Source organism: Myodes glareolus, chromosome 12 (genome assembly GCF_982192425.1).
Source record: "Myodes glareolus chromosome 12, mMyoGla1.1, whole genome shotgun sequence".
NCBI classification, from domain to species: domain Eukaryota; kingdom Metazoa; phylum Chordata; class Mammalia; order Rodentia; family Cricetidae; genus Myodes; species Myodes glareolus.
In genome coordinates, this window is record NC_142037.1 from 5,003,067 (window position 1) to 5,019,443 (window position 16,377).

Genomic DNA, 16,377 nt, shown 5'->3' on the forward strand with positions numbered 1-16,377 from the left:
CAGACACACACGCACACACACACACACACACACACACACACACAGAGGCATTATTTGCATGCTCTGGTAAAGAAAGTAAAAGAGACCCTTCCCCTAAAATCCCTTGTAAGCAGCCACGGCCTCTGGTTGAACTATAGCATGCAAGGTTTACCTGAGGATCCTCAACGACTTTTGCACAAGAAAATTCTCTAAGAATCCAGTCCTGAGACGTATCAAAGCAGCTGCACCTACTAGGGACACAGATTTGCATGAGACTCCAGATTCATAGGCATGGCAAGCGGGTATGCAGCAGAATGCCTGCTACCATGCTGGTGGTGCTATCTGGCTCGGGTGGAACAGAGGCTGCAGGATTCTGGGGTGGGGCTGAGGAGTCTGAGCTTTTGCTGTGGCCATGTCTGTCATACCACAACTATGAACCCCTTGGTGATTAAGTTGTTGGATGCCAACCATGACACCCTCCCTGGACTCATCAGGGAACACAGGTGTGTGGCACTGCCTTTTGCCTATCATAGCATTACTTGAGCCTGATGGAAGAGAGGCAGCTGGGACAGCTTAATTACATATTTGTATAATTCAACTTAATTCTTTTGAGACAGGATCTTGAAACATATATCCCAGGATGGTCTTGCATTCTTGCATTTATCGGGGGTGTGTGTGTGTGTGTGTGTGTGTGTGTGTGTGTGTGTGTGTGTGATAAAGCTTTCTGCCTCAGCTTCCCATTGTTCAATCTTGGTAGTATTTTTTGTAATATGCTTGTGTGTATGTGTGTGTGAACACACACATATGTGTGCAAGTATGTAAGTACAAGGGTATGTATGTATGTGGAAACAGAGATCAACCCTAGCTATCTTTCCTCATGTGCTAGCTACCTTGTTTTTTGAGACAAGGTCTCTCACTGACCTGGAGCTCATCCATTAGACCAGACTGCTTAGCCAAAGATCTCAGAAATCTCCATTTCCCTGTCCTGGGATTACAAGGATGAGCCACAATGCCTGGCTTTCTTTTTATTGGGGTGCTGGGGACCAAACTCTGATCCTACCTTCTGAGCTCCCTCTCAGTCGTGTGATATAAGTTTCTTTTGTTCTTTTTCTTTAAGCAGCTAGTTTGATCGCCAGCTTGTAAAAGTTCTATAAAGCAAGCCATTTGGCTCCTACAAGATAGCGTAAGCGGACCCATCTCCTGAGTTAGAATCTTTCTCCATAAAGTGAACTGTTGAGGGTAGAGAACTGAGCATCTAGAGAGATAGACAAAAACTACCTTCCTCCTCAGGCACCAGCAACAGGTGTCCTAGGCAATTCCCTGAGACACAAAAAACACAGATTATATGCTCTGAGTTATGTGATGTCAACAACCCTGACAGCAGCTCAGCTGGCCAGAGCCGCAGGTGAAGAGATCAGAGAATGGAGAGGTAAACATGGACGCCAGTGCAGAGCAGAAACACAGGACAGCTTGGCAGGGGTGCGGGAAACACAACAGCCCCAACCTCTGAGCCCTTTAGCCAGGTGTTCCCAGGACCGAGGCGTTTCTGAGCTTTCTCCCATTGCTCCAGAGGCCAGAAAACCCCTGTTGTGATTGTGTGTGCATGGGCCTGTGTGTGTGTGTGTGTGTGTGTGTGTGTGTGTGTGTGTGTGTGTGTCCCCACAGAGGCCAGAAGAAGGTGTCAGATTCTCCTAGAGCTGGAATTATGGGCAATCCTGAATCACTAAATGTGGGTGATGGGATTTGAACCTGGGACCTCTAGATCAGGAACTGAGCCAATTCTCCAGTCCCAAATCACCTTGTTTTTTGAGACAGGGTCTCTCACTGAACCTGGAGCTCATGGATTCTTCTAGAGTGGCTGGCCAGCGCTGGGATGGTATGGGCACATTGCTGACTCAGACTTTTCTTGGACAGCCTACACTTTATGAACTGAGCCATCTCCATGAGTCTCCTGGTGAGAATTGAGTTCTGTTTGTTCCACTTCACTGGTCTTGCACACTATCTGGGCTGTGACTGAGATGTGCAGGCAGGACATTGTCTCTTCCTGTGTGATGTCGAGCCTCGGTTCTCAGTTGCGGATGTTATTTCCAGCCTTATACAGTGTGGTGGGTGTTTAAAGGAGATGGTTTTTTAAAAACAGTACTCACCACCTAGATGTAGGGACTCCCATAGTTGGAGTCAGCCTAGGCTTGGCAACTCTATTAGCTGAGGCAAAATCTCCTGCCCTCATTAGATCAGCTAAACAAAATAATAGTGAAAAGAAGAAGGGATTTTAAAAAGTGATTTTATTCATTGGGAAGAGAAACAAAAAGATCCAGTGACACCCCACCCTCCCACCAATCACCCCACCCTTTCGCATCCTGACATTAGGTGCGGATCTCAGTAGGAGGCAGGAGCTAACTGTCTATTATGACCTAGGCCTAAGGTGCTGCTCTGCCCATTCTCACTGCACCTTCCCCATCTCCCTGCACTGTGGTCTGACGAGTTATAAATCTCTTCCCTTCAGATTGTTTTGTTTTTTTTTTTTCCCAGTCTGGCTCTTCCAGCATAAAATTCCCGATAAAATCCCAGTTTCTTGAGGACTGTTGTTTCAATAGTCACTGGCAAGTTTCTCTTTGAAATATCTTCATTCCTGCCAGCAAGGTAACGTCCCTGTAGGGTTTGAATAAGAATGATCCTCATAGTCTCATATATACATATTTGAATGCTTGGTCATCCGCTAGTGACACTGCTTAGAAGTTGATGTGGCCTTGCTGGAGGAAGTGTGTCACTGGGAGTGGGCTCTGAGGTCTCAGAAGTCCACAGCCAGGCCCCACTGTCTCCCTTTTCATTTCCTGCAGATCTGAATGTAGAATTCTCAACTACTTCTTGAGCACCATGTCTACCTGAGTGCTACCATGCTCTGTGCCATGACAACAGTGAACTAAACCTCTGAAACAGTGGGCCAGCTCCAATTAAATGCTTTCATTTGTAAGAGTTGCTGTGGTTTCTTCCCAGCAATAGGACACTATTCCCAGCAAGTGTTCCATTTATTTCTAGCTGTGTACAAATCGTCCCCAAAGCTAAAGACCACTTCACAGTTTGTTTCCCAAAGGCAATATTAAGGGTGACAGGATGTTTAAGAGGTGGGGCCTAGGGAAAATGACTAGACTTTGGGGTACCATCCTTGGAAGGAATTCATGCCTGTTTTGTGAGCATGGACTAGTTACCCCAAAAGCAGGCTATTAAAATCAAATTCAGGATCTGGGGATGGAGCTCAGTAGATGAGAGTCCTTGCCTAACATACATAAAGCTCTGGGGTTCAATCCAGGAACCCTATACTGTGGTAGCACATGGGAGAGAGGTAGAGGTAGGAGAATCAGTAGTTCAATGTCACCTTTGTCTACAAAGAGAGTTCAAGGCCAGCCTTGGCTAGAGACCCTGTTTCAAAAAATAAAATAAAAATCAAGTTCTGTTTTCTTGGCTTGCTCTCATTTTCTCTTAGTTCTCTCTCTCTCTTTCTCTCTCTCTCTCTCTCTCTCTCTCTCTCTCTCCCTCCCTCCCTCCCTCCCTCCTTTCCTCCCTCTCTCTCTTGCCATGTGATGCTATCCACCTTGAAGCCCTCACTAGAAGCCCATGTCATTACTATACTCTGAGATTCCCAGCACTAAGGCGAACAAACCTCTTTTCTTTATAAAGTACTCTATCTCAGTTGAGTGGTGCTGGCGCACGCCTTTAATCCCAACACTCAAGAGGCAGAGGCAGATGGATCTCTGTGAGTTTGAGGTCAGCCTGGTCTACAGAGCTAGTTCCAGGACAGCCAGGGCTGTTACACAGAGAAACCCTGTCTCTAAAACCAAAAAAAAAAAAAAAAAAAAAAGTACTCTATCTCAGATATTTTGTTATAGCAACACAAAACAAACTACAACAATCATCACTTACTTGCTCATAATTTTTCAATTTGCAGAATAGCTGGCTAGGTTCCTTGTGACATCACCCAGGGCTGGGACGTTTAAGACGTTGTCTCAGCTTGGCCAATAATCTTCTCACCACATGGTTGGAGATAGGTTTCTTCATAGCTTGGGTCTCAGGTCTCAGGGTGCTTGAATTTCTTAAATTGTGGTCACCCTCGCCCCGCCACACCCAGCACAGAAGTGTCAGGCTTTCCTAACATATGCCCAAAAGTGACAGAAATCTCCTCTCTATTTTATAGATCAAAACAGCCCAGGTGGACTGGAGATGTAGTTCAGTTCTAAAGAGTTTCTCTTCCCAGAACTGCAAGACAAACAAGCAAATAAAAGGTAGTCACATCTAAGGGGGTTCCTTTTGTTGGGGGAAGTAGCCAGTTCTCATTGCTAACAAGTTAGCAAGGAAAAGATACTTACTTGTCTGAGGCATCCGGCCAGTAAGTCTGCTCCATCCTTCACAGTGGAGGAAGGTAGGGGACTGAAGTGGGAACTCTTGGGTGAAAGAAGCCCTCCAGTCCAGAGAAATCAGCCTGAGGGGAATTCCTGCTGGGTCTTCACAGAGGTGCCCCAGCAGGATGGAGCTCAGGCTAACTTAGTGTACACCTCCAGACTGGGATGGCTCAGCAGTTTAGAGCCCTTGGGGAGGATCTGAGTTCTTTCTAGCACCATGTTGAGCAATTGACTATTGTCTGGAACTCGAGCTCCAGGGGCTCCAACATTCTTCTCTGGCCTCCTTGGCCATCCACACAGGTGTGCTATACACATACACACTGAGGGGCGGGGGCGGGCACATAAGTCAAACTTTAATATATATATATTTACTTTTTGAGACAGGGTTTTTATATATAGCTCTTGTTGTCCTGGAACTCACTCTGTAGACCATGCTGGTCTAGAACTCAGAGATTCACCTGTCTCTGCCTCCCAAGTACTGGGATTAAAGGCGTGTACCACCTCCAACTAGCTCAAAATATTGTTTTAGTGTATCTCTATTGCCTCTTCTCCTTTCTCCATTATCACTCCACCTCCATTTCAGTTACTTCTGACCATCCCCCAGATCTTGCCTGAGGCCTTGCTCTCCTGGACCCCAAACTAAGGCACCAGATTTCCTTGTTTGCAAAAACACCCTTCAATCGGGCTGTAAAATACTGCACCTGTCTGCCTCAACTTGTTGAGCAATCCCACATAGGGATGGGTGTGAAAGGGCTTTATAAACCAGGAGGCCAGGCACAGTTGTGCATAGCCAGTGAAGGCAGGAGCATTCCAGAGACACACCAGAAGTGGGGTGGGTGGTGGAACAAACTCTATTCCCATCACCGGAAACACTGAAAAGTAAAGATGAGGAGATGCACAAAAGAGGTTTGGAGTACACAGTGCTCTCAGGTGGGGAGAAATCAGGTCTGCTGTGCCCTTGTCCTGCCTTCTGGACTCAGGTGACTTGGCATAAGAAGAGGTGACTCATCAGGCCACAAGGTCCTTCAAGTTCATCCACCTGGCTTTGCTGAGACTCGCCCTCATGGAATGAGCTTTGTCCCTGCTTTGGCCTCTGCCCCAGGAACAGAGGGACTTGTGGGACATTCGCCCTGAATTTTCCAAACACCAGAAAGCAGAGCCCATCTTCACATTGCCAGGCCCTGCTGGGAATGTGCACATGAGCAATCCAACCCTGGCTACCCCCAGTGAGTGGCTCTCTGCCAGGGAAGAGGGCACAAGAGTAGGAGACAGGAAACTTGAACAGGTCACAGCAGTTTGAGCAGAGTTGGTTTCCTGAGGGGACATTACCACACAGAGAAAGACACCCAGTCCACACTGAGGGAGGGTTAGCTACAGGCTATGGAAAGTGTACAGCAGATATCTCCGTGAAGCGCAGGCCGGTGAAGAAGCGGGTCGTGAATAAGATGAACACCCTGGAGAGTCAGACTAGCTAGCACCTAGGGCCTGGGGCAGTTAGACTTGGCTTTCAAAATTGGGAATCTGGGGCCAGCAAGACAGTTCAACAGGCATTTGCTGTCAAGCCCCGAGGTGGATCCCCCAGAATACACATAATGAGAGATTTGCGTTCTGGAAGTTGTCCTCCAACTTCCACAAGTATTTCCCCAAATAAACGCTTTGTTTGTTTTGTTGGTTTTTCAAGACAGGGTTTCTCTGTAGCTTTGGAGCCTGTCCTGGAACCTGCTCTATAGACCAGGCTGGCCTCGAACTTGGAGAGATCCACATTCCTCTGCCTCCAGAGTACTGGGATTAAAGGCAAGTGCCTCAACCGCCCGCCACCAGTTTGTTTTAAATCAGGAACTTGTTATTCAAACATGGAAAGCAGATGGGCAGGGCTGAGACCAAATCATGGGGTCCCCCCAAACCATGGGGTCTCCCAAAGAGAAGTTGTCTTTCCAGATACCTCTCCTTGGGCAATCTGCCCATCCTGCCCACTGTCTTCCCAGATTTGGGCTTTAGGAACTCCCCAAGCAATCACCTTTGCCAGGCATTTTCCAGGATGAGGTTGTTCTCTCCTCCTGCATCCTGGCATAGTGACTCTTCTGGGGTCTCATAGGAAGGCAGAAAGGCAGTTGAGACAGAACTCTCCATTTCTGGCCTCCCAACTCCTCAGACCGCAGACTCCTTGGAAGTCAGAGCCTCAGTCACCTCCATCAGAAGCTAAGGTGTTTTCCTTATCAGATCAGGGACTGCCAGAGGGTGGTGTGAGGGACAGAAACGCAAGCCTGGGCAGGTGTTTTCTGCCACCTCACAGCTGTTTGAACTTGGGGAAGATTACTTTCTTCGGCTTCTTCGTTTGTAAAATGAAGTTAATAATATGTTAGGCTTAAAAGGCGTAGATAAAAGAGATCTTGAAGCTTTCTAACACAGTGGACGGTGGAAAACAAGTGTCTGCAGAGAGCTCAGCCACAGATGAGACGTCACTGGAAGAAACAGTGTCCTTTGGACATGACAGGGCCATCACACGCATAAGCTGCACAAGACCCGCACAAGATCAACCCAGTCGATATTCCAGCATGGATGGAATGGGGGGCTCGCCAGCCTCCATCACTAAGGAGCTACTGACAACTGATGACTACAAGGGGAGTGGCCCTTGGTAGGTTCCACCATGCTCCACCCACCCAGATTTGTGCCTCCCACCCAGATGCACAAATTGGACTCAGTGGGTTATTCTTTAAAATGAGATTATACTGGGCTGTGGTGGAGTGCATACTTTTCATCCCAGCACTCAGGGGATAGTGAAAGGCTGATCTCTGTGAGTTCAAGGCCAGCCTGGGCTACAAAGAGAGTTCCAAGGACAGCCAGAGCTATACAAAGAAACCCTGTCTCAAAAAAGGGGGGACAAAAATGAGGATATGAAGTTGGGAGGGGAGTGAGAAATGAATCTGGAAGTAGTTCAGGGAAGGAATAAGGTAATATTCCTAAAGTAAATAATAGAGTAAATATAATCAAAATATGTTGAATGCATGCACGAGATTTTCAAGGAATTAATGAAATGCTGTGGTTTGTTTTTGTTTTTAGTTCCAGGAGCTGGAAAGAAGGCTTGGCGGTTATGAGAATGTACTGCTCTTGTAGAGAACCTGAGTCCAGTTCCCAGCACTCACATTAAGCAGCTCAAAGCCACAAAGGATGTGATGCCCTCTTCTGGCCTGCACAAATACGTGCACTCATATGCACATATTCACACAAGACACATATATTTAAAATTAGACACACATAATTTAAAATTAGAAAATAAATCTTAGAGAGGAAAACAAAAAGACTAGGAACTACCAACACAAACGAGTATTGATACCCATCACACACTCAGAAAAATGACCAGCACTATTCTCACGCCCTTGTCCATCCCACCTAGCAGCACTGAAAGTGCCTGTACCTCACCCAGCACAGAGCAGGTGACCAGTTAACAGTGACTGCAGAGCAGTGAGGGCAGCCATACTGATGGAGAGGAGGGAACTCTATTATGCTAGGCAGAAAAGCTTCTGGAGGCAGCAGGGAAGGGCAGCCTGCTGGAATAGGAGAGACACCAAGGACTTCCACTGAGTCTGTTGGTCTCACTCATCTGAGACACTGGCCTAGGGGCTTCAGTGGGGGGCTGCTCCTCCCATCATCAGCCCCTACAGGACACCCTTTCTGTCCATGACCACTCAGGAAGCTGGGGAGTGCAGGGCTCTCCTGCAGCTGCGGTTCAGCCTCTCCTACTTGTTCAGAAAACCCCAGATTAAGTTTGACCACAGGAAGAACACAGCCTGACCCTCTAAAGTGTATGTTCTTCAGTGTCTGTTTTAGCTCTGACCCCGAAAGTCACTCCCTGAGTCCCAGTTCAACCTCTCAAGGCACGGTAACTGCTGCTGTTGGGGCAGAAGGGTTATGCTAGGTTTTAAATGGCAACTGTCAGAGGAGTTTGTGAAGCAAACTCATGCTAGGTAAAGGGTTTTCATGTTATGGTGCTGTTATCTTAAGGTCAAACCAGAAAGCCTTAAACCTATGCACCTGACTGCATGTGTGTAGGTTGCGGGTGACGTGGGAAAGAGAATGGATAGGCAGACAGGCAGGATTTCCAACGCAGCTGTGCAAGTTCCTTATAGAAATGTCATGGTGGCTGCGAAGATGACTCAGGGGGTTAAAGGGTTGCAGTTGGCTGCATCTGTGGACCATGCTTTCATTAAAGATGTTCATTCCCGGATGCCCCTGCTTTGGCCTCCTGAGCACGGGGATTACAGGTATGAGTGACCATACCAGGCAATTTTTGTTTCTTCAAGACAAGATTTTTCTGTGAAGCCTTGGCTGTCCTGGAACTCACTCTGGAGACCAGGCTGGCCTTGGAACTTAGAGATTTGCCTGCCTCTGCCTCTGAGTGCTAGGATTAAAGTCATATGTGACCACCACTCAACCCTGGCGGAGTTTTTTAGGCTTGTGAATGTGTTTATGAATGTGAGAATGTATGTACAGATTGGTCAGGACTTCTCCAGAGCAGTTTTCTTCCATGTAAAACCACACCAGTTCCGTTCTGTGCTCTACTTGCTTCGCGCTATGGGAACGAGGCTGAAAATTTAAAATCATGCACACACACATACAGATGGGGCCATGGGAACATCCTTGACACAAGAGTGCCAAGAATGCCCACTTTATGATACCCAGGGGCAGCTGATATAGGGCTCTGGCCACGCCCCAGCACTCGGGATTTTTCAGCCGCAGACTCCTCAGAACCCACTTTCCTGCCATCTTAGAGCAGAGGAAAACAAGTTGTTTATAAGAAATTCAGGGTCTGGGGGTCCCCAACACTTCCATCCTAGTGTTTGAGGCAGGGTCTCAGTATTTCTGCCACTGTGCTGTGCACAGGAGCTTCCATCGGATTCTCCCGTCTCCAGCTCCCACTCCAATAGGGTGCTAGGGTTGGCATTAGACTCTAGCCACCTCAGTTAGCTTTTTAAACTGTACTCTGGGGAGAAAACTGCAGTCAGGGCCGCTTGGCAAATGTTTCTACCTGTGAGTAATCTCGCGAGCTCAAAAAACAAACAAACAAACAAACAAACAAACAAACAGGGTGTCCATGCCCTGGCTATATGCCGTTTACAAACTCCTTGAGTTGGGAACGTCCCGATTCACCTCTTGGTGATGGGAGGCCCGTTCAGTGTTGTCAGACCTACCACAAACCTACTAGCCACCTTCTCATCCCATCACAACGGCTGTGGACAGGCCAGGAACTGTGCTGCCCAGGTTCAAAGCCAACCTCCCCACTTTTACTAACGTTTACAACTATGTGCCTCAGAAACCCGTCTGCTTCCTGCTCCGTTCACTCCTAGGACAGAACCACTGCAGGGTGAAGATTTGCCCTTTGTACTTTGTGGGGTGTAAAATCTGGAAAGGTTATCTGGAAGCTAGTGAGGGGCAGACTTGGCCACCACCATCCTTACCTGTCCCGATTAGGCTTGTCAACTTGGCACTACCTGGAAGGAGAGCTTTCACTGAGGAATTGCCTAGATCAGATTGGCCTGTGGGCACAGCTGTGGAGGACTGTTTAGATTATAATTCATGAAGGAGGGCTCAACCCACTGTAGGTAGAGCCATCCCTAGGTGGTCCTGGACCGTGTAAGAAACCCAGCTAAGTAGGAGCCTGTACTGAGGCATAAATCAAGCCAACAGATGATGCTCTTCCATGACTCCTGCCTCCAGCTTCTCTTGATGACGGACTATGGCCTGGAAGTGTGTAAACCAAATAACTTTTTCTCCGATTGCTTTGGGGCAGGATATTTGTGACGGCAGCAGATAGAACAGATATCTCCTCTGCCGCGCTCCTGACGCTCTCTCTCGCTTGAGTTCTTGATCGCCGCACCCTTTGCCCTACTGCAATCCTTCTGACCTACTGACTGACGTCAGACTGTCCTGAGTCTTCCTGCTCATCCCACCCACCCCACCCTGCTCCCAGCCCCACACACCACACAGCAGTAAGTGGGCTTGTTCATGTGTTTTATTGTAAAAATGTTAAAATAAATTACATCTGCCTTCACCACCAGTACATGTATACAGTGTGGTTAGTGTGGCTCCAGGACATTCAGCTTAGGACACTTCTCACGGGAGCCAGGCTGTCCCTCCCACCCTGAGGCCAGCATGGCCTCTACAACCGTGTAGAGAATGGTGGAGGTATGGACACACACCTCTCACTGTCATCACGGATGGGAGCTCTGGCCCTATATACCCCTCGGTAGAATATACATGGCAAGGGAAGGGGCTGAGGCAGGTTATCGGCTGAACTTGCAACTCGTATCTCCTGCCCAGCACCCAGTGACCTGCAGTGGTGTCGTCCCCCACCCCCAGCTCTGCATAAGGCCTTGCTGACAGAGCTGGAAGGACAACAGAGTGCCCTCCACAGACATCCATCCCACTTGCAGGGACCCTGTTCTTTATTGGCTCTGAAGTCAATGACAGATTCTGGGTATAAAAAGAACAATTCATTAAGAAATATTAATAACAAAAACCATTTAGGCCAGAGCGGGCTAGCTGGAGGTTGAGCTCCAAGGACTTATACAGCAGCTAGTTTCCAGACCTCACCAGGAATATCTGGTCCAGTAAAATTCACATTTTCTTTTTTCCCCAGCCCAAATGCGCACACACACACCCATTGACACCCCCCCCACACTACCACCACACAGTGGTTGAAGAAGGGAACTCAATTCACAGTTCTATAAGCCAAGATGTGGCCTCACCCCATTCACCCCATAGGCCCCACTAAAAGAGGGGTGAGGGGGAGAGGCAGTGAGGGAATCCTCAAGGAATGAGATGGTGGGTTGGGAGTGTGGGTGCCCAGGCTGGGGCTGGGACTTGTACTTCCATCACGCAGGGGCTGGGGACCTGACCATGCCCGGGGTACTAGTTTCCATAGTCACCCATCCTTCTCCTGCACTCCCAGGGTATAGCATTGGGCCTGCTGTTGCTTACAAAGGGAATCTGAGACGGGACAAGGCTCTGGGACAGATAGAGGACCCCCCCGCCCCCGACACACACAGCCCCTGCCCTGAGGTTTGCAGTCAAGGACTTGCTGGGCAGAGCAGTGAGTGGATGGGCAGATGGGTCCTGCTACTACTGGGGTACTTAAGTGCCCCAAACCCCATCATTCCGGTGCCTCCCCAGAAGACTCAAGAATTCCTACATGACAACTCTGGGTCTTACAAGCTCCTCCTTCCAAATGCCTAGCTCAGTGCCAGACACGCAGGAGGTGCCCATTAATACTGGTGAACTCAGCTGAAGCTCCTGGCCTCAGAGAACCGTGTGACAGTCAAACAATGGGGCAAGACTCAAGCAACAGACATAGGACCTCCAGGGTGAGTGCTGCAGCCTACATGCCTCGGGTCAGCAGATACACCTACCTACAAGGCAGGCCCAGGACAGCAGCCTCCCCGTGGGGGCTGTAGAATGGAGGCCTGTCCTGGGCCAACATCACATCCCATGGAAGCAAGCAACCAGCTGGAGAGGACAGAGGAAAAGCAGGGCCCTGGCTCCCCATTTCATTTCCAGGGCCCTCTCCCCAGGGATCGAGGGGAAGAACCACTGGAGAGCAGGTGGGGAGCCAGGCCTGCCTCACGTGCCCCTAGGGCTATCTGTCTTATTGTACTCGTTCATCAGCTGCTCATAGGGCACAGAGAGCTCTGACTCCGTGCTGGTGAAGGTGGACTCATCTGATGAAGGGAATTCACCCGTGCTCAAGGGTGCCTCCGCCACAGCCCCCTGTGGAGGCTGCTCCTTTGAAGCCAAATTGTCCTCCATGGAAGACTTGGAGGTCTCCTCATCTGAGAGGCCGGTTTCCTCATTTTCAAAGGTAATGTTGGCATTTTGGAAGATGAGCGGATGATAGTCCAGGGCTTCCCATGGCTCAGCCTCCTCGCTGATACGGTCCAGTTGGTTAATAAATACTTCAGAGCCTGGGTAGTCATCTTTGGGAGCCTGCGCTTCAGCCTCCACACCAACTGACCTTGACACATGCCCTTTGCTTCTGAGAGTCTGAGATACCTCTTCTAAGCTGGGCACTCGGTTTTTGGAATAGACCACCAAAGGTACCAGGGATGCAGGGATGTTAGATAGTCCATCCCCTTGAGGTCCCAGCCCATGTCCAGATCCTGGAACCCTCTCTCCACTTGTTTTCATTGCCTTCTTCCCAATCTGTTTGATGAGGTCATTGTAGGTCTCCTCTTTTTTGGAGAGGAAGCTGAAGATGTTGACGTCTTTGGAGGCTGTACTTCCAGCCATCTGCAGGGCCTTCCGGGGGTGTGGGGAGCTCTCAAAAGATTCCTTTCGCCGCCGCCGCCTCTTCTTAATGGCTTTGTGCACTTCCACAAACATGCTGACCTTCCAGTTGACAAAGAGGGACAGCCAAGCCAATCCCAGGTAGATCCAAAGTTCCACAAAGTAGCGGTACAGGGCATGGTAGTTGGCACTGGGGTTCACACCTGTGAAGACAGGAAGCCCAGAGTCAGCAGAAGCCTACCAAAATGACTGATGCCGTGCTGTTCCAGTAAACTACGCAGAACACAGTGCCAAAGAAGAGACCTGGGGAGACAGCCCAGGAGGACCTGAGCTCCAACATCAGAATCAACGTAAGGGCTGCGGGATTGGCTCAACAGTTAAGAGTGCTGCTTGTCCTCTTAGAGGACCCATGTTCGATTCCCAGCACCAATATAGCTGCTTACAACCATTTGTAACTCTAGTTCCAGGGGCTCTGACACTCTCTTCTGGCCTCTTAAGGCATCAGGCACACAGACACACATGTAGGCAAAATCCCCCTGTACATTAAAAAAAAAAAAATTCATTTATTTTTTTTTTTTTTTTTTTTTTTAAAGAATCAACATGAAAGGCCAGATATAAGGGAACACAGCTGTAACACCAGGCAGGGCCCTGAGGCTTACTGGCCAATCAACAGGTCTAATAGCTCCAGGCTAATGAGATTCTGTCTCCAAAAACCCAAGGTTGGAGGGCTTCCAAGCAAATGACACCTGAGGTTGACTCTACACACTTAAGTGTGCACGCAGGAATACATGAGCCCTAGACTACATCATCAATCTTCTTCCTGAAGGACTGTGGTTCCAGCATAGGCCAACTCTAAGCCCCAGTTTCTCTAATTGCAAAAAGTCAGAACAGAGGCTGCTCTTGAGTTGAGAGGAGTTAAAGGGGCTCTTGAGGCGACTGTTAAATAACCAGCTCATGTGTATGCACTTTCCTACTCCTCCTCGCCAGGGAGCGCATCTCAGCTCATGTGTATGCACTTTTCTACTCCTCCTCGCCAGGGAGCGCATCTCAGCTCAGTTACAAACGGAATGGAAACTCAACATTGGGGGTGCTGTCAGCCTTGGCACTGGGGAGGGACTAACTGATTTACTGTGAATGATGCTGGTGGTTGGGTCAAGATGACCCAGGAAGCACTGACCTGGCAAGAACCACTCTAAACTGCCTTTACCCTCCTCCAAGGTAGAGTCAGCCTCCCTATCTCTGCCCTCGTCAGGGTAGCTCTTTGATCGATTGGCCTGGATGGCTCCACCGTTCTGCATACTCCTCTGCAGCAATGCCTTCACCTCATGGCTCCAGAGGTTCACCTTTCTTCTAGAATTAGTCAGGATTTCCTTCATGGTCAGGTGACACGGCTCAGTGGGTAACAGTGCTTTCCTGAGGACCTGAGTTTGCACCCCAGGACACATGGTAGGAGAAGAGAACCAACCCCTGAAACTGGCCCCTGACCACCACACGCACCAGAGTCCTTTTAAGTTTCTATTTGCAGCTACTTTGACCTGCATCCTGCCCTCTAAAGTGGGTAGTAACTTAAATGAAGGGCCTAGAAGAAGCAACCTCAACCTCCAGCCCTTATCAGGGTCTTCTCTGGAGCAGGAGCTAGAGCCCCTGACTGAGGAGGCACCCTGATCTGAAGGCAATCTTGCACAGGGCTTCTGATTACAAGTGGAGTCGGAAAATGGCACAATGCAGTCCCAACCTCACATGGCTGATTTCTTCCCTCAGCACCGAGGAACCAAAGCAGACTGAAGTGTGTAACTTTTGATACAGACCACGAAAGATAGGAGGCCGGGTCTAGTGTCTCACTGTAGCTCAGAAGTATGGCTAAAGGTGCCACAGGCTTATCCTCAGCAGGCTCTGGGGCACTGGAACTAAACAATGATTGGGTTGTGCCTGTAACTTTATGTTCAGACAGCAGGCAGGTCCCAGGAAGCTGGGGTCAGGAGTGTTCACTATAGCAAGCGTCTTGTTCCCTCCACCCATTCAGCTGCCCCCTCACAGCATTCCACACAAAATGGGGCAGAGGCATGACCTCCACTTGCCCTCTGGGCAAAGCAGCTGGTGCGGTGACCTCTGGGAGCAGAGGTGGAGGTCGGGGGAGGGGGGGCACAGACTGACATTGGTTCAAAAGGGTCTCAAGATAATTAGGAATCAGGAGGCTGTGCAGGACATCGGCACAAGGAACTGAGCATGGGTGGCTGGGACAGGCGCAAACCCTCACAACAAAGGGGACAAAGAACCTCTTCACTGCCTGTGGGGATTAAGCAGAGGAGGCGTGCAAGGCTGAGGGGGCAGGGCAGTGGGGAGAAGGCCTCCCTTGTCTGGGAGACACCCTGGCTCAGCTGGTGGGGTGTGTGTGTGTGTGTGTGTGTGTGTGTGTGTGTGTGTGTTTGTGTGTGCGCAGGGGGAAGCAGGAGAGAGATAAAAGGCTAACGACCAAGAGGAGCGGTACCCCAACAAAGGGCAGTCTTCAGACTGAACTGGCAGAGGTGGGGGGGGGGGAGGCAGGGACTCACCAGCCACAAAGTCCCCAAAGCCAATGGTGGAGATGGTGATGAAGGAATAGTAGAGGCCCTCGATGTAGTTCCATTCTTCTGTCACCATGAACACAAAGGGTGGGATCACCAGGTGGACCAGGACGCCCCACACGATGAAGATAGCCGTGCATGTGATCTGAGCCTTCCGCTGGTGGAGTGATGGAAAAGCAAGTCAGCCATGGGAAAGAACTCTAGGATCCCAGCTGGGACACAAGAGCCCAAGATGCCAAGCAGACCCAACAGGACAGCCAGCATCTGTACCAGCACCTCTCTCCACCCCTTAACTCTGTATCTAAGGTTTGAGACATACCAGGCTCACTCCTCTCCTAGTAAGAAACTGGCCCAGCCTCTTGGCACGTCCCCCGAAGAATTTGCCCAGGGCACTGATCCACGTCAAGCACAGTGGCACCCCAAACAGACCATAGAAGACACAGAAGAGGCGCCCAGCTGGGGTCTTGGGAGCCACATTGCCATAACCTGAGGGAAGATAGAGTGAAGTAAGAGACACATCACAGCCAAGATTATGGAACCACAGCTGCGTTCTTGCCTCCTGCATGCATGCAACCACACACACACCAGCTTCAGAAAGATACACTCTTTAAGATAGCATGGACTCCAGGCCAGCGGGGCAGTCACTATTTGATTACCATGTACTGGAGAGCCCACACAAGAACTGTCAGTTGAAACTAGCCAACCCCCCAAAGGTGGAAGATTGTAACTGCTTTAAGCCACTGACTTCTAGAGTCACATAGTCAGATAATATTGGAGCTTTGGGCAATGAGAAGTCTATCTAACCTGTGTGGCTCTGGCCACCAGACCATGACAATATTGCTACCTAAAGAGACCCAGCAGAATTCAGAATCCAAGTAAAGGGCTGGGTGGGTGTGGTGGCCTGCCTATAACATCCCAGCACACAGGTGGCAAAGACATTGGATCCCTGGAGCAAAGTGACTAGCAAGATTAGCCAAAATGGTGAACTTTTGGTTTGGTAGAGACCATGCCTTAATACATAAAGTAGACAGCAACCAAAGAAGATGCCGATGCCAACCTGGGACTCCCACATATACATGTGTGCCCATACAAACACAAACACACATACACTCACATCATGCACACACTATGCATACATACATATGCAGAAATAATAC

At 49.3% G+C, this 16,377-nt stretch overlaps 1 protein-coding gene across 6 annotated transcripts in view; it reads right to left on the minus strand.

Annotated features, from left to right (window-relative positions):
- Positions 1-10,368: 10,368 nt before the first annotated feature.
- The window catches only part of Kcnk5 (potassium two pore domain channel subfamily K member 5), a 40,504-nt gene continuing 34,495 nt past the window's right edge, over positions 10,369-16,377 (minus strand). For 5 of the 6 annotated variants that reach the window (XM_087911905.1, XM_087911910.1, XM_087911908.1 and 2 more), the window contains 3 exons: positions 15,540-15,706; positions 15,209-15,377; positions 10,369-12,859 (listed from right to left, as the gene is read on the minus strand). In XM_087911905.1, the coding sequence (XP_087768031.1) occupies positions 11,994-12,859; positions 15,209-15,377; positions 15,540-15,706 (1,202 nt within the window). In that variant the 3' untranslated portion in view covers positions 10,369-11,993. The remainder of the gene's footprint in view (positions 12,860-15,208; positions 15,378-15,539; positions 15,707-16,377) is intronic. The other variant, XM_087911907.1, reaches the window with a different exon arrangement.